This window comes from Aspergillus melleus, assembly GCF_016097325.1.
Source record: "Aspergillus melleus strain CBS 546.65 chromosome Unknown contig6, whole genome shotgun sequence".
In the NCBI taxonomy this organism is placed as follows: Eukaryota; Fungi; Ascomycota; class Eurotiomycetes; order Eurotiales; family Aspergillaceae; genus Aspergillus; species Aspergillus melleus.
In genome coordinates this window covers 3,253,863-3,272,068 of record NW_025763375.1, presented here as the reverse complement: position 1 = coordinate 3,272,068, position 18,206 = coordinate 3,253,863, and the positions used below count along the sequence as shown (strand labels likewise).

At 54.8% G+C, this 18,206-nt stretch overlaps 9 protein-coding genes across 9 annotated transcripts; 5 read left to right on the top strand and 4 right to left on the bottom strand.

The window, feature by feature from the left end:
* Positions 1–92: 92 nt before the first annotated feature.
* LDX57_010896 (cytochrome P450) lies at positions 93–1,578 on the top strand (the record flags this gene model as incomplete). Its single annotated transcript, XM_046092641.1, has 3 exons — positions 93–459; positions 515–715; positions 767–1,578. The coding sequence occupies 3 exons, from the start codon at positions 93–95 to the stop codon at positions 1,576–1,578; spliced, it is 1,380 nt and encodes a 459-aa protein (XP_045948619.1).
* A 180-nt stretch (positions 1,579–1,758) lies between these two features.
* LDX57_010895 (transcription factor domain-containing protein) lies at positions 1,759–3,958 on the bottom strand (the record flags this gene model as incomplete). The annotated part of the gene is made up of 6 exons (XM_046092640.1): positions 1,759–2,165; positions 2,220–2,515; positions 2,573–2,679; positions 2,739–3,720; positions 3,776–3,830; positions 3,877–3,958. 6 exons carry the CDS (start codon positions 3,956–3,958, stop codon positions 1,759–1,761), a joined length of 1,929 nt encoding a protein of 642 aa, XP_045948618.1.
* A 321-nt stretch (positions 3,959–4,279) lies between these two features.
* Positions 4,280–5,028, bottom strand: LDX57_010894 (uncharacterized protein; the record flags this gene model as incomplete). Its single annotated transcript, XM_046092639.1, has 2 exons — positions 4,280–4,884; positions 4,917–5,028. 2 exons carry the CDS (start codon positions 5,026–5,028, stop codon positions 4,280–4,282), a joined length of 717 nt encoding a protein of 238 aa, XP_045948617.1.
* A 640-nt stretch (positions 5,029–5,668) lies between these two features.
* Positions 5,669–7,039, top strand: LDX57_010893 (glycosyltransferase family 69 protein; the record flags this gene model as incomplete). Its single annotated transcript, XM_046092638.1, has 3 exons — positions 5,669–6,268; positions 6,347–6,572; positions 6,627–7,039. 3 exons carry the CDS (start codon positions 5,669–5,671, stop codon positions 7,037–7,039), a joined length of 1,239 nt encoding a protein of 412 aa, XP_045948616.1.
* Positions 7,040–7,274: 235 nt separating this feature from the next.
* LDX57_010892 (uncharacterized protein) lies at positions 7,275–9,089 on the bottom strand (the record flags this gene model as incomplete). Its single annotated transcript, XM_046092637.1, has 3 exons — positions 7,275–7,753; positions 7,812–8,394; positions 8,472–9,089. 3 exons carry the CDS (start codon positions 9,087–9,089, stop codon positions 7,275–7,277), a joined length of 1,680 nt encoding a protein of 559 aa, XP_045948615.1.
* Positions 9,090–9,300: 211 nt separating this feature from the next.
* Positions 9,301–11,302, top strand: LDX57_010891 (putative pyruvate carboxylase; the record flags this gene model as incomplete). The annotated part of the gene is made up of 2 exons (XM_046092636.1): positions 9,301–9,341; positions 9,388–11,302. The coding sequence occupies 2 exons, from the start codon at positions 9,301–9,303 to the stop codon at positions 11,300–11,302; spliced, it is 1,956 nt and encodes a 651-aa protein (XP_045948614.1).
* A 260-nt stretch (positions 11,303–11,562) lies between these two features.
* Positions 11,563–12,918, top strand: LDX57_010890 (putative inositol 5-phosphatase; the record flags this gene model as incomplete). Its single annotated transcript, XM_046092635.1, has 1 exon — positions 11,563–12,918. One exon carries the CDS (start codon positions 11,563–11,565, stop codon positions 12,916–12,918), a length of 1,356 nt encoding a protein of 451 aa, XP_045948613.1.
* A 2,806-nt stretch (positions 12,919–15,724) lies between these two features.
* LDX57_010889 (uncharacterized protein) lies at positions 15,725–16,000 on the top strand (the record flags this gene model as incomplete). The annotated part of the gene is made up of 2 exons (XM_046092634.1): positions 15,725–15,802; positions 15,878–16,000. 2 exons carry the CDS (start codon positions 15,725–15,727, stop codon positions 15,998–16,000), a joined length of 201 nt encoding a protein of 66 aa, XP_045948612.1.
* An 850-nt stretch (positions 16,001–16,850) lies between these two features.
* On the bottom strand, positions 16,851–18,179 carry LDX57_010888 (putative RNA 3'-terminal phosphate cyclase; the record flags this gene model as incomplete). Its single annotated transcript, XM_046092633.1, has 1 exon — positions 16,851–18,179. The coding sequence occupies one exon, from the start codon at positions 18,177–18,179 to the stop codon at positions 16,851–16,853; it is 1,329 nt and encodes a 442-aa protein (XP_045948611.1).
* Positions 18,180–18,206: the final 27 nt, after the last annotated feature.

The following is an 18,206-nucleotide window of genomic DNA, read 5'->3' as shown; positions in this document are numbered from 1 at the left end:
CCATGATTCACTCCTCTCGGTTCCTTTCACATCTTTCGTTCTTGTCCCCCTGAACACCCCCCCCCCCCCCCCCGATTGTCCTCTTTCCCAACATGTATCTCATTCTTCTCCTCCCTTCCCTCTGGATCCTCTACTATCTACTTCATCTCCTCTATACAACCTTCATTTTGCGCTCTCTTTCCTCCGTCCCCGGGCCCTTTCTCACTCGGTTGACCAAGCTCTGGTACTTTGATCGCGTACGACGGGGTCACTTCGAAGAAGACAACGTGCGTCTCCATCGCCGATACGGCCCCGTCGTGCGCATCGCCCCGGACCACTACAGTATCAGCGACCGGTCCGCCATCAAGACAGTCTACGGAACGGGCAGCAAATTCGCCAAGGCAGCCTGGTACGAGGGCTGGAAGCACCCCGATCCCGACCGGTGGGCCTTGTTTCCCGACCGTAATGTAAAGCGACACGGTGGGTTGTCTGTCCAATGTAACCAAAGTATGGGAAAAGCTGATGTGCAATGCAGCCGAAACGCGCAAGAGATTCTCCAGCCTCTATTCGATGACCTCGTTGGTTCACTATGAGCAATTCGTCGATCATTGTGCCGATATCTTCACCCAGCGATTGACCGAGTTCACAGCGCGCGGGGAGGTTCTCAACCTCGGGCATTGGTTCCAATGTTACGCCTTTGACGTGATTGGCGAGATCACCTTCGGGAAGAGATTTGGTGAGTTCCTCCGGGCTATTTAGAGGATCACAAAGACTGACGCCCATGTAGGTTTTCTAGATCAAGGACACGATATCGAAGGCACTATGGATGCGCTCCAGAAGCTGATGGCGTACAGCACGCTGGTCGGAATCTATCCCGAATGGCATCCCCGACTATTCGGCCCGCTGAGTCGCTTCAGCTGGTCTGGAGCCGGTGGTCGAGCCTATATAATGCGGTACGTGGGGGAGAGAATCCAACAGCATAACGCACAGCCGAAGCGAAATCCCGGGAGCGATACTCTCCAAACGCAGGACTTCTTGGAGAAAATGACTTTAGCGCGAGACAAAGACCCCGAAAAGGTCACCGACTATCATCTCTTCATGATGGGTCAATCCAACGTCATTGCCGGCTCGGATACCACGGCCATCAGCCTGTCGGCCATCATGTACTACTTGCTGCATTCGCCGATCGTGCTGGCAAGATTGCGCAACGAAATCGATGATTTCACCACACAAGGTCGCTGCAGCGCTCGCGTCACGTTCAAAGAAAGCCAAGAGATGCCGTACTTCCAGGCTGTCATCAAAGAAGCTCTTCGCATACACAGCGCCACAGGCTTGCCCCTGTGGCGCGAAGTTCCGGTGGGCGGAGCAGAGATTGGCGGCTACTTCTTCCCTGGCGGCTCGGTGGTGGGCGTAAACACCTGGGTGGCACACTATGACGAGGAGGTCTTTCCCGACGCAAAGGCTTTCAAACCGGAGAGATGGATAGAAGCGGAGAATGACCCGGAGAGACTGAAGATCATGAACGACATGTATATGCCGGTGAGTTTGACTTCTCTTGCTGCGCTCTTTGAGTCTCGAATGCATCGCACTGACACCTAATAGTTTGGCCTTGGGTCCCGAACGTGCATTGGAAAACATATCTCGATCCTCGAGATGTCCAAGCTGATACCGCGAATCGTTCGCGATTTTGAATTCGGCGTGAAGAGCCAAAAGTGGAATACGGAGAATTTTTGGTTTGTCAAACCAACTGATTTTGAGGTCACCGTCACCAAGCGAAGGCTAGACCGGACATCCATTTAGATTGAAGGTCCCCGCGGGAGATAGCGGGCTAGTCCCCTCCAAATTGAGCCGTTGATATTCCATGATCAACTCGTTCACCCCCTTCATATCGGTATGATCGTATCTTGATAGGCCTGCCTCGGCGCTCGAAAGCGTATGCTGCTCATCAGCTGCGGGATTCGAGCGAACCCTAGCGACGATAATCCGGGCTAGGTGCCAAAATTCCGGTGCATGATGCACGAACCCAATCTTCTTCCATATCTCATCGGGACTGTCCGGCACGTCCTTGTCTTCTGGTTGGCGCTTGTTCCAGATGCGTCTCCAATTTTCCAACCCAGTTTGCACTGGCTGCAAGGATGACTCGAAGACCAACGAATTCTGTAGATGAAAAGTGAGGGAATGTAACGCTGGGTAGAGAGTTCATTAGCGATAGCGACGTGATCAAGGCAGAGAGAGCGCACATTGCACGGTAGTGAATAGATTCAACGTTCCCATACTAGCCAGTTCGTGCACCTGCCAGTCTTCTAAATCCCGTTGGCAAATCTTCCGAAGCATATTCGATACCGAAAGTCTTTCGCTCCAGACAATGGATCCCTCCCATTCCGTTAGGCGTGCAGAGCATTCTTCGGCTGAATCGGCTTGAAAACATGCTTCTGGGCAAGCCAGGTCCATCTTCAACTCGGAAACTACCATGCGTGGAGGAGAGTTGTGGAATATGGTGAGAGCTGCATCAAACAGGAAGACGTACGTGAGGGTTCTAGATCCGGTATCAGCACACCACCGGCTTTGCTCTTTCATTCGACTTAATGCCTACCGGATCTGTTCTTCTTGCGCAATAAAGCCTCGCCACCACGTATCAGAAGGATAGTCCGTGTTGAGAACCTCGTGGGTGGCAGATTCGAACCTAATCGTCCTTGCCAGCTGCTCTCCGTTAGCTCTACTGTCTTCGTGGGGGGAAGCCGGCCCGCTAGGTAACTCACCGTAACCATCATCGCATGTCGGTGCCTTCGCACGCGTGCCTGTGCTTCCGTAGAGCCTTCTCTTTTCTGTAGCGAGCAAACCAAATAGGTCATCTGGATGCATTCTAAGCGTCCTTTCGTCCACTCATTTGTGTCCTCGGCGACGGCGGATTCTATGCTGTCTCCGGGGCTCTCGCGATGATAGGTGTTGCTAAAAACAAGCTCTTCTGCACTATCCATCCACATTCTGGCATTCCGGGCATCATCATCACACGGCGACAGGCACGCTCCGATGATGACCATCACGCAAATTAGAGTGGGCTGCGCCGTCTGAGGATCAAATAATGGTCGGTGCACAATGGGGCAGTTGGGATACCACAGGGACCAGAAGTATTCTAGAAAGCGGCGGATGTTTTGAGGGGCGAAGAAATTAGAACAGTTCTCGTTTACCACTGGGGTCCAATTGAGTTTGATGACGTGTGTATCCTGCTTCTTGGAGATGATAGAACGGAGAAGTTGCACGATCTTTTCGGTTATTGGAAGAAAGGGATCAGATTCCTCTGAAGCTGGTCGGAGGAAGTCAAACTCGACAGTATTAAAGAAGTCGTCGGTCGAGCTCCCTAGGCCGTGCAACAGATCCAGATAGGAAGGCTCCCGCGGACGTTTCTGTTCCCCAAGGCCCTGCGCACAGGCATGCACCGTATGATCCAAGACCAGATTCTGCCTCTGCTCGAGCGTATTTCTATCCAGAAATGCAACCATGCCCCTTACACTGGTAAAGTACGCCAGGTACTCTAGTCTCTCGGCAACCTCGATGCTGCTCGGGGTTTGCGGGGTATACAACCAGTCGAGAGCGGTGAAGTCCAGTGATGAAGGGAACACGAGATGGTCGTCGATGTTGCCAGTGCCGTGAGCCGGTATAGTTTCGTCGTCCGTGCGACTCTGCTGAGCAGGGAGGTTCACCTTGAACTTGCAGCCTCGTTCATGACGCTTCATCACATCCCTACGGCAATATCAGTGTGCGGAGTGACGGAATTGGGGGCGATCGATAAACCTACTTTCGAGTAAAGAACTTCCGGCAGAAACAGCATTCAAATGGTCTCTTCTTATCATCTGTCTCGGTCAGCGACGCGATGGAGGCTCAGATTGATCTGCATACGGGACCTGAGATGCCGTCGAAGATGTTCTAGACGACTGAGCCGAGCCAGGCAGACGTTGCATTGCCATTGACCGGGCTCCATGATTACTCCTGCGCCCACAATGATTCGTATCTCTGCACATTCACCGAAGAACCGCGGGAAGTTGACGGAGGACGAAGCTTTGTGGGGGGATGAAAACGCGGGTTTGCTGATCGTGCGGGGAAAGCGTGGAAGTGGAGCCGATCATCTTCTTCTTCCGTCTTTCATCCTTCCGTGATCTGTTCTACTGCCTACTGTACTACACGGTGTATGTTCGACTATTAGTGTCGTTCAATAGCAGGGTGTGTTGTCGCGTTTTGACCAGTCATCCTGTTCTTGTCGGGTATGTGCTATTATATATACATCTACTGTCCTCTCTCCACTTCAGAGCCACAGCAGTCCGCCCACCAGCAGTGCAAACAGTCCCCATTGCCTAAGACCGGGCTGCGTCTGACTGGCACGACTGTTCGCATCATCGTCTTGATCGTCATTACCCTGGCTGCTGCTTGCTCCCCCGTTGATCCACGGCTGACCGGGTAAGGAAGCGTTGCTGGCAGCCACCTCCTGGGGTTCGAGCAGGTCATTCTCCACCAACTTGCAGTCTACCCGATCGTCCGACTTCTCGATGCTGTTGGACACCGAGATGGGCAGGTCGAACACCGTGTAGTAGTCCGTCCCATTCCACCGGAAGGACTGGTGCATGGAGATGTTGTATTTGCCTCGCGCGGAACCGGAGCCCCCTTGACCATCACCCACGAGACAGTCCGGCCACGTCCAGTCGACATGTTTCACGGTGGACGAAGGCTCCAAGTCGAGGACTGGGCCGACGTAGGCATCCGAGTCCGTCGAGGTGCCATTGGAGATGGTGAAGTTCTTAGAGGTGTCGGTAGATGTGAGGAAGAGGTTGATGTGGTGGAATTCGGTGCCCGACGAGGAGTCGGACGAGAGCTGACCGTTGCCGGAGACGTCGATGGCGACGTGAAGCGTATCTACTCCCACTGAGTCAGAGAGGTAAAGCAACGGACTGGGACGAAGCGGTACTTGCCTCCGCCCAGCGGAGTGTTGGGCTGCGGCGCGTCGACAATCGCCAACCCGGGGGTATAGATCTGCCCGTTGACGACGGTGAAGGCCATGATGGGCATGAAACAACGACGAACGACGGTGAATTCCGCGCGAGATAGAGCTGGGAGGCTATTTCACCTCGGACGAAGCCCTAAAAGCCACGGCCAAAGAGCGCGCCAAGGCGTAATCTCCGGATCTCCACTTCTTGGGGCCAATTTCCATCGACGTTTTCCCTAGTCTGACTGGTGGAGATTCGCGTATCTCATTTAATGGCCCCCCTGGCTAATCTCCGACTGAGTCTAGACTTTCAGACGGGGTCAATCGTTCTCTGTTGGTTGGTGTCGGCTATGCAGTTCATATCCAGTTTTAATATCATTATATTGTCGACCAAGGGGGCAGCGCTATGCTTCGGCTTCATCATTATTGTCAACACTCAACACTCAACACTCAACGACCTCCACCGGCTCCCCTATAAACGTTGCAACGACGCCTCTTCCAAAGGACACCCCCACCGCGATGACGGCTTCCTGAATCCCAAGAGTCCAAGATGTGATGGCTGCGCCGTAATCATCCACCCCCTTGGCGGGTGGGGACCGGCCACCATGCCTTTACCCCTGTGTTCATCCCTTCAAGGCGATCATCTTCACGATGGATGCCAATCGCGACACCCCCATTTTGATCGTCCATCTCCTTTGATTCTCCTTCAGATCCATGCGCTTGATCTCCCGGCCGGGTCCGGACCCTCTCCGTCGCCCTCGACTCTACCGACGTGTCCTGCAGACCGTGCTCGTCCTCTTTCTCATCTGGACCGCTGCCGAAATCACCACCGTCCAGCGCCGCCTCGACCCCTTGGTCTCCGTCGACGAGCGCATCTCGCGCAAATCCCAGCAACACTCCGAGCGCGTGTTCGTCGTCGGCATCCACTGGAACAACGAATGGATTCTGCGGAATTACTGGAACCAAGCTGTCACGGACTTGGTTCAGGCTCTGGGCCCGGAGAATGTCTACCTCAGCATCTACGAGAGCGGAAGCTACGACAACACGAAGGGAGCCCTCGTTGAGCTGGATCGCATGCTGGACCCCCTCGGCGTCCCACGAAACGTTACGCTCTCCGAGGTGACGCATCAGGATGAGATCGTTCAGCCTCCGATTGGCGACGGATGGCTGCAGTCGGAACAAACGGGCACTGAACTCCGGCGCATCCCGTATCTATCGCGATTGCGGAATCTGAGCCTTCAGCCGCTAGTAGTCCTAGCGAAGCAGGGCATCTACTTTGACCGTGTTCTCTTCCTGAACGACGTAGTATTCACGGTACGTTGGACCCGTTGGGGACCCACCACCGATGACACTGGAGGAAAAAGAGCGACACAACTGACCACGACGGAGTAGACACAAGATGTTCTTGAGCTCCTTCAAACCCGGGACGGCAAGTATGCCGCCGCTTGTTCGCTAGACTTCTCGCATCCACCGGCCTACTATGACACTTTCGCGCTGCGCGATCTCCAAGGCCACGAGCCCATCATGCAGACGTGGCCGTACTTTGACTCGTCCATGGCTCGGCAGGCCCTGAAGCGCATGGAGCCCATCCCCGTGGCAAGCTGCTGGAATGGAATTGGTAAATTGATTTTCCCCCTCCTGCCCCTGTCGGAACCCCGACTTACCTGTTCAGTTGCGATGCGCGCATCCCCGTTCGTCGCACACGAGAACCCTCTACGCTTCCGAGGAATTCCCGATTCCCTAGCTCAAAAGCATCTCGAAGGCTCGGAATGCTGTCTCATCCACGCAGACAATCCCCTATCCACCTTGTCAGGCGTCTACTTGAATCCCCGAGTGCGCGTGGGATACCACGGCGCAGCATACGAGGCAGTTCACCCCGGGGAGCAATGGCTCACGACGTGGAACATCTGGATAGGCCTGTGGTCGAATCGACTGCGACGATGGAGCGGCGTGAATCGAAGCAGGAAAGAGATTCAAAAGCGTGTGGCGCAATGGGAATTGCAACACGGGCAGGAAGAACGGGGCGCGTTCTGCTTGATCGACGAGATGCAGGTTTTGAGGCCCTGGGGTTGGGCCCATGTATAGATTGCTGTCTAACGGAGTCTCTTCGTATATATAGTTTGTAATGTATTTTTTTAATGAAATGCCATTTAATGCTGGTGGACTGGCAAGAAACTCTGCTTTCACAGCGCAGGTCGTACTTATATAAAATGATATAAGAAGGTAAGGGGAAATTGCTTCACGCTCTATGATCTTGTGACTCGGGTGTACACATGTAGTTACTGTGTTCAAGTTGGAGTTTAATCACAAGTCAGATCAGCTAGGCGAACACCGGATGAATCTTCCCTGTTGCCCGATTCTCCAGCCTCTCTGGGATCATGCTCTCATACACATGGCGCGCCCACGAGCAGCACACTCGTCGAGTATCCTTGGGGTCAATAATCTCTTCCACTCCAAACGCGTTCGCCGTACGCACGGGATTCATCAACCGTCGATATTCTTCCTCCAGCTCCTCGTACCGGGCTGCCTTCTGACCCGTTTTCTCGGCTTCTCGCAGCTCATGTCGGTGTGCGACTTCAATGCCCCCTTCCAAAGGCAAAGATCCCCACTGACCCGACGGCCAGGCGACCTGCATGACCGGATCGCGTGCGCCTAACATGAGACCGCCTGCCACGCCGTACGCCCGTCGAGTAATCACGTTGAATAAGGGCGTGGTGGTGCTAAAGTACGCCTTGCCCAATTCAACCCCCCAGCGCATTGTCGCGGCACGTTCGGCCGCGGTGCCAATAGCGTAACCGGCTGTGAACACGGATTAGTGCATCTGTATTGAAAGACACCGGGGTCCAACCCAACTTACGGATGTCGATAAATTGCAGAATGGGCAAGTTCATCACATCGCACAATTTCAATAGCCGCGTCAGTTTCTGGCTTCCAGCAGCATCTAATGCCCCTCCGTTGACCTCACAGTTCAACGAGATCACCCCTATCGGTCGTCCTCCCAGTCTCGCCAGGCCCCCGATGGCAGTCCGACCCCAGAGTGGCCCAATCTCGAACCAGGAGTCCCTATCCACCACGGTCATGATGATCACGCGCGGATTGTACATCCTCGTCGGTCGACGGGGGATAATGCGCCGGAGCGCCTCGTCTTCGCGATCTTCTGGATCCTCACTGGTGATTGTCGGGGGCGCTTCTCGGCCGCTGTTGGGGAGAAAGCCGAGCACCGTGCGGATCTGCTCGTAGCATTCAGCTTCGTTGGCAGCAAGATTGTCGATCGTGCCATTTGTGCAATGAATCATGGGCCCGCCTAGAGCCTGGAAGTCCAAGTCTTCCTCGAAGGTTGCTTCCTTCACGACTTCCGGTCCGGCGTTGAAAAGAGCACCGACGTCGGCCGCCATGACCGAGAAATGGCACGAGACGACGCGTGCGGCCCCGAGGCCAATCTAGCACAGGTCAGCTTCACCTAGCAGGTGGTTGGAGGCGAAAGAAACTGCGACGAGCGAGGAAGGGGAGCACATACGGCGGGTCCAACAACCGCGCCTAGATTAGGGATCCCCTGATTCAACTGATCCACGACGTGTTTATACATGCTAACGTACGGCAGATAGCTCCAGCCTGCCGTGCGAATTGTCGTCACGCTGCCGCCGCCAGAGCTGCCGTCTACCAGTTTCACGACGGGCAACTTCAATGCCAGCGCGAGTTTCTCCAGATAGATGGTCTTCCCCGCGGTCGCGCCATCTGCATGTCCGCTGCGAAGGGAAAAATCATCGGCAGTGAGCAACACTTGGCGACCACGCAGTTTTCCCATTCCCTGGACATTGTTGCTGGGAATAAACGACGCAGGCTTCTCTCGCATAGGCCCCGTCTTCTCCCATATCACCGTGCCGGACACCGAACCAATTTCTCGGAAACTATCGCGATCGAGCAGCAGATCAAGACGCTCCCGAACCCAAAGTTTGCCGGCTTGCTTTTGGCGGATAAACCCCCTTCGAGTGGGATCCGGGGTAGCTGCGATCGTGCGGAGAGTGTGGATCTGGTCCAGCACGTCGGAGTAGTCAGGCGGTAATTTGGGGGACGTAAGGTGCGAATTGACCTGATCCAAGCGTTTCTTCGCCGAAGATGACTTGTTGTCCGGCATCTTCGCGCAATTATCCTGACCAGAGTGAAGTCAAGAATTAGGAACGTAGCCCCAAATGCTGATCGGGTCTTGCATCCTTTCGCGCTTTGAGGGGGTGTCAGTTAGTGTTCGTTCCCCGAGGTCCGAGGGATTTCCCCACAGACATAAGAGTTGGTAGGCTTCACCTATCTAGGACCAGTCCAGACTCCCCCTTTCTTTGCGCCGATTGACAATGGCCGTTCAGCCCATTCGGCGTCTTTTGATTGCCAACAGGTATTTTGCGCATTGTTGACTCCCGACATGGATACTGACGAGCCAGAGGCGAGATTGCCGTCCGAATCATCCAAGCTGCGCGCGAATTCTCTCCATCCATCGAGACATTCGCTCTCTATACGGAAGATGATCGCTCTCATTGCGATATTGCTGCCCCCAATCATGTTGTGCCATTGCCTTCACCGGCAGCATATCTAGATATTTCACTTCTCGTCAGGCTGGCCTGCAAACATGGCATCGACACAGTTCATCCGGGCTACGGCTTCCTAAGCGAAAGCGCCGACTTTGCCAGCCGTATGAAAGATGCTGACATTACGGTTATAGGGCCTGGGGCCGATATCTTGCTGCGCACGGGTGATAAACTGCAGGCAAAACAATTGGCAGGGCAATGCAGCGTGCCTGTCTTACCTGCCCTTCCACACGCTACTTCCGACATGGCAGAGATCCAGGCCTTCGCAAGCCAAGCCCATTATCCCGTTATGATCAAGGCAGTGGATGGCGGTGGAGGACGAGGGATTCGGTTAGTGCGTCAAGAGAGTGAACTGGAGAACGCCGTTCGCGGAGCCACGAAGGAATCGCCGTCCCAAACAGTCTTTGTGGAAAAGGCCGCCGTCGACGGGTTTCATCACATTGAGGTGCAAGTAATTGGCGATGGTACTGACGTCCGCCATTTATGGGAGCGCGACTGTAGCGTACAGCGTCGCTTCCAGAAGAGCGTCGAAATCGCCCCGTCGTTGATCTCGAATCGAGAATTTCTTCAGCAGGTCATCGACGCAGCATTGCGCATCGCAAAGACCATCGGCTATCGATCTCTTGGGACGGTTGAATTTCTGGTCCACGAACAGCGCAGTGAATTTTACTTCCTTGAGATCAACCCCCGTCTACAGGTGGAGCACACCATCACCGAGGCTATCACCGGGTTTGATTTAGTGCAGGCTCAGTTACAACTCGCTCAAGGGCGTTCCCTTGTCGAGATTGGCCTGGAGACCAATCCTTCGACGCCGAAACACACGCATTCCATCCAACTGCGACTGTGTGCCGAGGACGTTCGCAGGGGATTTTCCCTCGGTATGGGCAAGATCACCGAGTTTCTTGTGCCTACTGGACATGGCGTCCGTGTCGATACGCATGTAGACATGACTGGATCGAGCCCGGTGGTTGTGGGTGCGCATTTCGATAACCTCCTCGCCAAGATCATCGTCACCGCGTTCAGCTGGGAGGCAGCAGTTGCGAAGGCTCGCCGAGTGTTGGCCGACACAAGGGTTTCCGGCGTACAAACAAACCTTGACCTATTGCGAGGAGTCGTGGAGCACGGCGACTTTCCAGCAGGCAATATTGATACGCAGTGGCTCGAAAGACAGCTCCACCCAGCTCTTGAACTGGGGCAAAACATATCCCACACAATCAGCCGTGGAACCTCTCAACCATCATCGTCACTGTCTACTGCGGGCTCTTTCGTTCCCACTTCGACCCCGCTATTCCGACGCGGAGATGCCTGGTCTCTTGTCCTCGAGCCTCTGAACCGGAGTGTCGAACAGAAAGAGCAGCAGCATCTTCGACTCACTCGCGTTCTCCAGAATGAGTTTCCCACCTCCATGGCTGCGGAGGTCGAGTACACAACGGCATCCTCGGTCGCGGCCTACCGACTCCAACTTAATGCGACCTCCACGGCAGCGTCGGCCTTGGTGTCGTCTCATCGACGCGGAGACACGCAAAACCCGCGACACATTGTGCTGCCGTTGTCAGGGAAACTGATCGAGGTGCTGGTTGAGCCTGGACAGATAATTGCCGAAAATCAGGTCGTAGCCTTTGTCAAGCAGATGAAAATGGAGCTCGAAGTACGCAGTCCGCGAACGGGGCGAGCCCGATGGGTTCATGAGATGGAAGACGAGGAAGAAGATGTGGCGGAGGGGATGTTGCTGGTAGAGTTGGAGGACGAGGAGTTGCGGGGAAAGTTGTAGTATAAGCCAGTATGAAATCCAGGTACTTCGATGTCACTCTGAGAATGCCAATGCGAATGAAGCATGATGATTGAGGCAAAACACAAAGACAAGTAAAGTAGAAGAGGAAGTGGACCCGCCGATCGTCACATGGGCGGCAAAGGCCACCGCCGCCTTTGATATCATCGCCGCCTTCGTCGTCTTCGGCTTCAACGTCATCTCCTGCTTCTGCTCACCGCAGACCAACCTCGGACATTTATCTGAATTTACGATCGACCAAAATGATAGACTCCCTTTCCCTTTATATCCTCACATTCAACTGCGCTCGAAACCCTATCGATGTCGACCGGTTTGCGCCCCATTTCTTCGACGCTCTACCTCCGACCGACGACGCCAGCTCTCCCCCACCGCCCGACCTCATCGTGCTCAGCCTTCAGGAGATCGCTCCTATCGCTTATGCCTTCCTTGGCAATACCTTTTTGGCCCCTTATCTGAGTGCTTTTTCCCAGCTGGTGGATGCTGCGGTAGCCCGGCGCTGGGCGTGTCATTACGTCACGGTCGCGACGGAGAATGTTGGCATGACAGGCCTCCTGGTGTTTGCCCGGTCGGACGTGGCAGACGGCGTCGCATCGATCGAGACTGCCCGGGTCGGTCTGGGGGTCCAGCAAATGGGCAACAAAGGCGCCGTTGGCGCACGGCTGGCCGTCACGATGCCCAACGCACCCGACGACACCGCCGACCTCACCTTCGTCGCCGCTCATCTGGCGCCCATGGAGCATGCGGTGGAACGCAGGAACAGGGATTGGCGTAGTATAGTGGAAAGACTGGTCTTTGGTCCCGAGTCTTGCCCGACGAGGGGCAATCACGAGAGCGCAGACGACGAGTCGGAGAGGGAGACGTTGCTCCATGGTCCTACGTCGAGTCGGCGCGCCGCTGAGCATCGCGGGCTCTTTGCGCCTACAAGCTATCTCTTTTTGGCAGGAGACTTGAATTACCGCACGGCCAACATCTCGCCGCGGCAGGAGGACCAGGGCCGATTTCCGCGGAACGACGTGGAACCCACGAGCCCCCGGCACTACTCGCATCTCCTGCAGCAGGATCAGCTCACGCGGGAGATGAAACAATCCCGATGTTTCCACGGCCTGTCAGAGGCACCCATCACCTTTGCGCCCACGTACAAGTACACCCATGCTGCGCGCCGGGCGGCGGCGCGGGTCGGAACGGAGGAGGACGACGACTCGCCGGACGGGCTGTGGACGAGTACGCGATGGCCCAGCTGGTGCGACCGCATCTTGTACTTGGAAACGCCGCCGGGCACGGGCAGGGAGGAAGCTCGGGTCCAAACAGGCGAGTATCGGGCGTTACCGCTCTTTCCCACCTCTGACCATCGCGCCGTCGCGCTCTCGGTGTCGGTACCCCTGACGTCGGTGCGACCGGGCGATAACACCGCGCCGACCGCGCCGTTCCCGATCGATCCGGCTTGGGAGAGCAAACGCGATGCGGCGCGCAGGAAGGAATTGGCGGTCGGCGGTCTAGCGTATCTGGCCTTGACCTGGGAGGGTAACGGGCTGCTGGTCGCGTCGGCCATCGGCGTTTTTGGGGCCTGGCTCGTGCTTCGATCGCTGTTTAATGCCTGAAAATCAGAAGCCACCGTTACATGCATTGTCAGATCGAAGGGAGGGGGTCCTCGAAACGCCTGCCCCATGTCGATCATACTGATCTCCGACCCCAATCTAGGCACGAACCGTAGATGCTGGGGTTTCACAGTCAAACCTTGGGAGCTGCCATCTGCCGAGCGTCTGGCATGGGTCCGACGAAATGGCCAGGCCTGGCTAGCTGGCGTGCCTAGGAGTCGGTGTCCGTCTGCCTGTGTGGTCTGCTTGCTTGCTTGCTTGCATGCTTGCATGCATAACGGTTTCCGATCCTGCTGCCGGGATCGTGGGTCTGCACCGATTCCAGTCCCGACTCTAGTGGCCTAGTACGATTTCTAGGCCCTCCCATCGCTGCTCTCTTCGTGGTTCGCTTGTGGAGCGGCGACGTGAACAATTCGCGACCAGGAAATGCCATTCAGGGAGACAGACCAGACAGCATCTGGAGTCTCGACCGTCGCCCGACTTTGGGTTGCCTCAAAAAACGAGAGACGGCAATCGACATCCAATAGTGCTCCATGGGCCGGGTCAGCCGGACTCGAAACGGATCTAGAATGGTCTGGAAACGGCGGTGTCGATCCAAGAATGCCCGACGAGGCGGCTCAACTACGAAGGATTCCCTCGCCAAGCAACGTCGGACAACGGGAGGGAAAGATGAAGGTGAAAGGAGGAAGGGCAAGGAGGTGATCTGGTCGGACCCGGCTGGCTCGTATCTCCTCCTTCTTCCCTTCCACCCTCCTCCCAAGCCCCAACCTCAATCTCAGATCGATTTCAGCTCCGCCCATGGCCCGACTTGTTAGCTGTTACAGAAGAGAGTTTACCGGGATGGGAATGTCTGGCTGATGCGGTGGAGCCCGGCCGCGACGTCGGTTATCGTGGTCGCGGCGGTGATTGGCACATGCACCGAGGCAGACTTGTCAGGTTCAGATTAAATCGTTCAATCTTACGGCGTACGTCGCGACTAGAAGAGATCAATATTAATTGATCCGAATTCCTTTCGTCTCCGTCACCGCATCGAGTTAGAGGATGGGTGCCTTTCACCCTCTCCCACTAGGGCGCCCCGCTTGGGTGAAACAAAGGGATTTCCTTTTGGCCCTCAATTGACTGTGAGGGTGGGAGGGAGAGTGCCTGATTCCGGATTAATTAAGCGTAAATATGTATTCCAAGAGGAGTGCATGCCTAGGGTGTAGGACATGTCGGACACAAGAGTACACAAGAGTACAGAGTCGAAGGGCACCTGACGGGGTCAAGTGACTTCCTCCGCAGCCGATGACGGCAGGGCGTTGCCTCGACTCGAGAAGTGCTATCCAGGCAGCAAGCCAAGCGATCGGATCTCCGGAGAGCCGTTCAACCAGAATCCAGATCCAACAAAGGCGAAGCAAGCGTTGGCCGTTGATTCCGCGCCTTCCGAGGATCTGACGGAGTTGGTAGGAGATTACTGGCTTCTACCTAGTGAGAGTAACAGTACTGAGTACATCTACAGAGTCAATCAAATAATATTAACAGAAAGACGGACCGACCCAACGGGCGGCAGGCGGCAGGTCAACGGAAATATTATTATAATAATAATTTTATTATTATTATTATTATTATTATAATATTATTTACTTTAGTTCTTTGAGAACTAACTAGACTAGACTAGAAAAAAATGGAAAATAAATAAATAAAAATTGACGTTCCAGAAAGAGTGGAAACCTTCGTGGTGCGACGGTTCGCGGCCCAAAGATCCAGAAGCTCAATCAATCCGAAACCTCCCCAGTGGCAGGCGAAGCGAGCAGGTACTAATTGTTAATTGTGAATTGTGAATTGTTTGCCGTAGTCGCGCAACCTCAGAAGAATCACGAAAATAATTCAGCATGACGGGCCCACGGCCGCCCTGCAATCCCGTTTACAGAAAATCGGAAATCCTACGCTGTACTCCGTCCTCCTCTCAGGGGGCCAAACCGAGTCATTCAGGCCGCCAACTGCAGGCCGACCAGGTAGCCCTAAAAAGTGGATAGGGAAAAGAAGAATCCAGAATGAATTAATTTCTGGGTGATCAGGCCGTGCCGTGTGCCCGTTGGATCAGAAATAAATATAATATACAGAATTAATCAAAAGGGCCACTGGAGGCTCCCGGCATTCTAGATTTCTCATTCGAGCGCCTGCCATTGGCCCTGACGGCCCTGCAGTTGATATTATTATTATTTTATAAACTTTGTTCTGTTGGATTTTTATTTTTTTTATTTTTTTATTTCTTTTTTCCTCCCTCCGCGGGATGATTTCTCCTCTCGCTTGGATATAAATCCTCGTCCCTTCTCCCCCCGGCACTTTGGACGCCTTCGGATTCTTGTTCTTTTCTCCCCAATCTTCCATTCTCTTTCATCGTGATCAGTGATCATCGTGATCCTCTGCCTTTGCCTTCGTTGACCCGAACCCGGCGGTGGCGCAGTGACAGTCAGCGCTAGAACGTCGCCGGACTTCGACCGGCGCCTTAGTTCGCTTCCTTGCAGCTGCAGGCCAAACGGTTGCCCAAACCTCCTGACGTAATTGCCGTTCTTTTTGGCTTTCTTCCTTTTCTTTTATTTTTATTTCCCCCCTCCGGCCCCTTCGGTTTCAGTTGGGATTCCCCAGTCAAGAAAAATCGGGAAAAAAATAAAAAAATAAAATCCAGCGCGAACGAGACAGGGGGAAATTTTCCAACTATTTTATCCTCGTCGACCGATTTTCTGTCCATCCGCCAAGTTTCTGCCACTGTCCTCCATACCGAACCAACGTCGAGAAAGAAAAAAAAAAAGCAAAAGAGCAGTTCATCATGTACTCCTGCGCCAACTATCCTCGCGGCTGCCGTGGCCGTGTGAACATTCAAGGAGGCAAATGCCCCGACTGCGTGGTATGTCATGGTCCTCAGACTCCCTCTGGCGCATACCACCATCCAGAAATCCCTCTTAACGTGCCACCCGTATAGCAATTGAAGCTCCGTCGTCCGACCTCGCCGTCGCCCTTCGCCCAGCCCCGAGATTACCGCCGCGCGTTGCCCTCGGAAATCCTGAATGACTCGCCCTTCAAGGCCGTCGTCCGCGATCTGTGATTACGCTGCTATGATGCATGGCCCGAAGACGCAGACGACGCCGGAGGACCGCCGCGACTGCAATCCGGCGCTGTTCACCGTCCCGCGGGTTGGGACCGGGTGGTCTACTCGTCTCCGCAGGTCTCTTTGAACCTCATTCTTGTTCATGTTCTTTTACTTTCACTTTTTCCCTTTTATTTTCTCTTTGAAGCTCTAGCTTGATGCATTGTTGGGAGTTGATCGATCACGGGCATATACCATTTGGAGGGCGGCTTTTGTTGATTTCGTCGGGACCCCGGCATTTTCTCTCTTTTGCTTCTCCTTTTTTTCTTTTCCTTTTTTCTTTTCCTTTTTTCTTTTCCTTTTTTCTTTTCCTTTTTTCTTTTCCTTTTTTCTTTTCCTTTTTTCTTTTCCTTTTTTCTTTCCTGGTTTCTTCTCATAGGGAGCATCTCCGCATCTGGCAGGGGTGGGTCCTCTTGTTTTATTTTCTGGTTGTCATCCCCCGGTGACTCGGGTTTCGGAGGGACTTCAGATGGCCAAAAAGTCCCTGTCATCGCATCTGCTAGCAGGCTGGTGGGCTGTGATGCGGCTGCACTTGTCTCGCCTTGAGGTCCCGGTTACCACTGTTTCTCTTGATGTCATCTTGGTTTCTGTTGTCATGTATACGTCACTGTTTAATCTCGGTCGATATTACCCATACCCTCTCGACTGATGCTACGAATTGGTTACTGAATTAATACCCTTGCTGGACTACCATATCTCTTGTTTCTTCTATTAAATCTTCGTTCTATATCTTCTAGCAGGTGGCCGATGTCGTCGGGTTAGGGCTGTAGAAAGATAGATTCAGATCCTCCGGAATGTCCCTCGCGCTTCACTCCTCCAGCATCTCCCGGCACACCCATTGCGCCGTCAACGTGTGCAAACTCCAGTATCGCTCGTCCTCACTCTGCTCGTCTCCGGGTTTCCCTCCCAGCGCCTCGAACACCACCAACTGGTCGCGCATCTTCTCGTCTACGCAAGGCTGGCGCAGGGCCGCCACGGGATCGGCTTGCAGCTGGGGATCGTGCAGCTCGCGAATGAACCCGTCGACGCACGCATCCACCAGACTCTGGGCCGCCGTGGCAGCTCGGTTTGCGCCGTCTCGTCGCTTCGACCGGGGGCCGCCGGTCTTCATTGCTCCTGACAGTGCGTCATACCCGATCTTGAACCCCGTCGACGTGTGCGCCACGAGAAGCAGGTAGATCTGCGACGGATGACTGGTTGACTCGGACGCGTGCGTTCTGACGGGTATGGCAGACTCGACGGTCGTGGAGAAGGCCTCTGATCGACAAGTGTAGAGCCACGGAGGTAACCGTCTGAGCCTCGTCCGGAGCTGTCGATGCGCTTCACACTCGATGAAACCCCGAACGGTTTGTGAGTGATCCGGCGGCCGGTCCTGGTGGTCTCCTGCAGGCCTCTCGGCACGCCAACCTGAGCGTCGGTTCGTCGTTCGCTCAGGCCCTCCTTCCAGCGGATCGTCCGGGGCAAGAATGGTGATATCCACCCGGGTCACTTGTCCGCGTTGAAACTGAGCGAAGTCAATCCGGGGGAAACGAGGACACTGCCGGTCCTGCGCGCTGAGAGGGTCGATCACCAACGCAACTCTCCCCAGGCTGGTCGGGCCTGTGGCCCAACCCCTTTTCTCCAGATGGACTGCCAGTGGAGGGAGTCCGAGCCTCGCGAAATTGGGTATCAGGACCTGGGAAACGTAATCGAACGACGGAGAGAAGGGCACGTTGGTGCCTCCCGTGATGGTCAGGCGTGTTGGACTCTCGCAGGCATACAAGAGATAGGGATAGACGGCCTGGAAGACGAGAAAGATCGAGCCGGCCGTTGGCAGCTCAATCTCTACGTCACGTTGGACTGCTGGCGATCCGCCATCCTGACGAGACAAGGGCTGCGCAGGATAGAAGCTGAGTATGGACGATCCGACCTCCGCACCAGAAACTGAGCCCCCCGTCAGCTGCGCCAGGAACTGAACGGCGGCCACATGGGACCTCTTGAGGCCTTTCCGACCCTGGCGGTTGCCGCGAATGTTCGTGACGTTGACCGGTTTGCCGGTGAGGACAGAGAGCGCAACTGCGATACGAACGAGCTGGCCACCTCCTTCGAGAGTGCTGCCATCCAGGTGGATCATGGCTGGTGCTGGAGTGACGGTCATGGCCACTTGGTGAGACTGATGGATGTT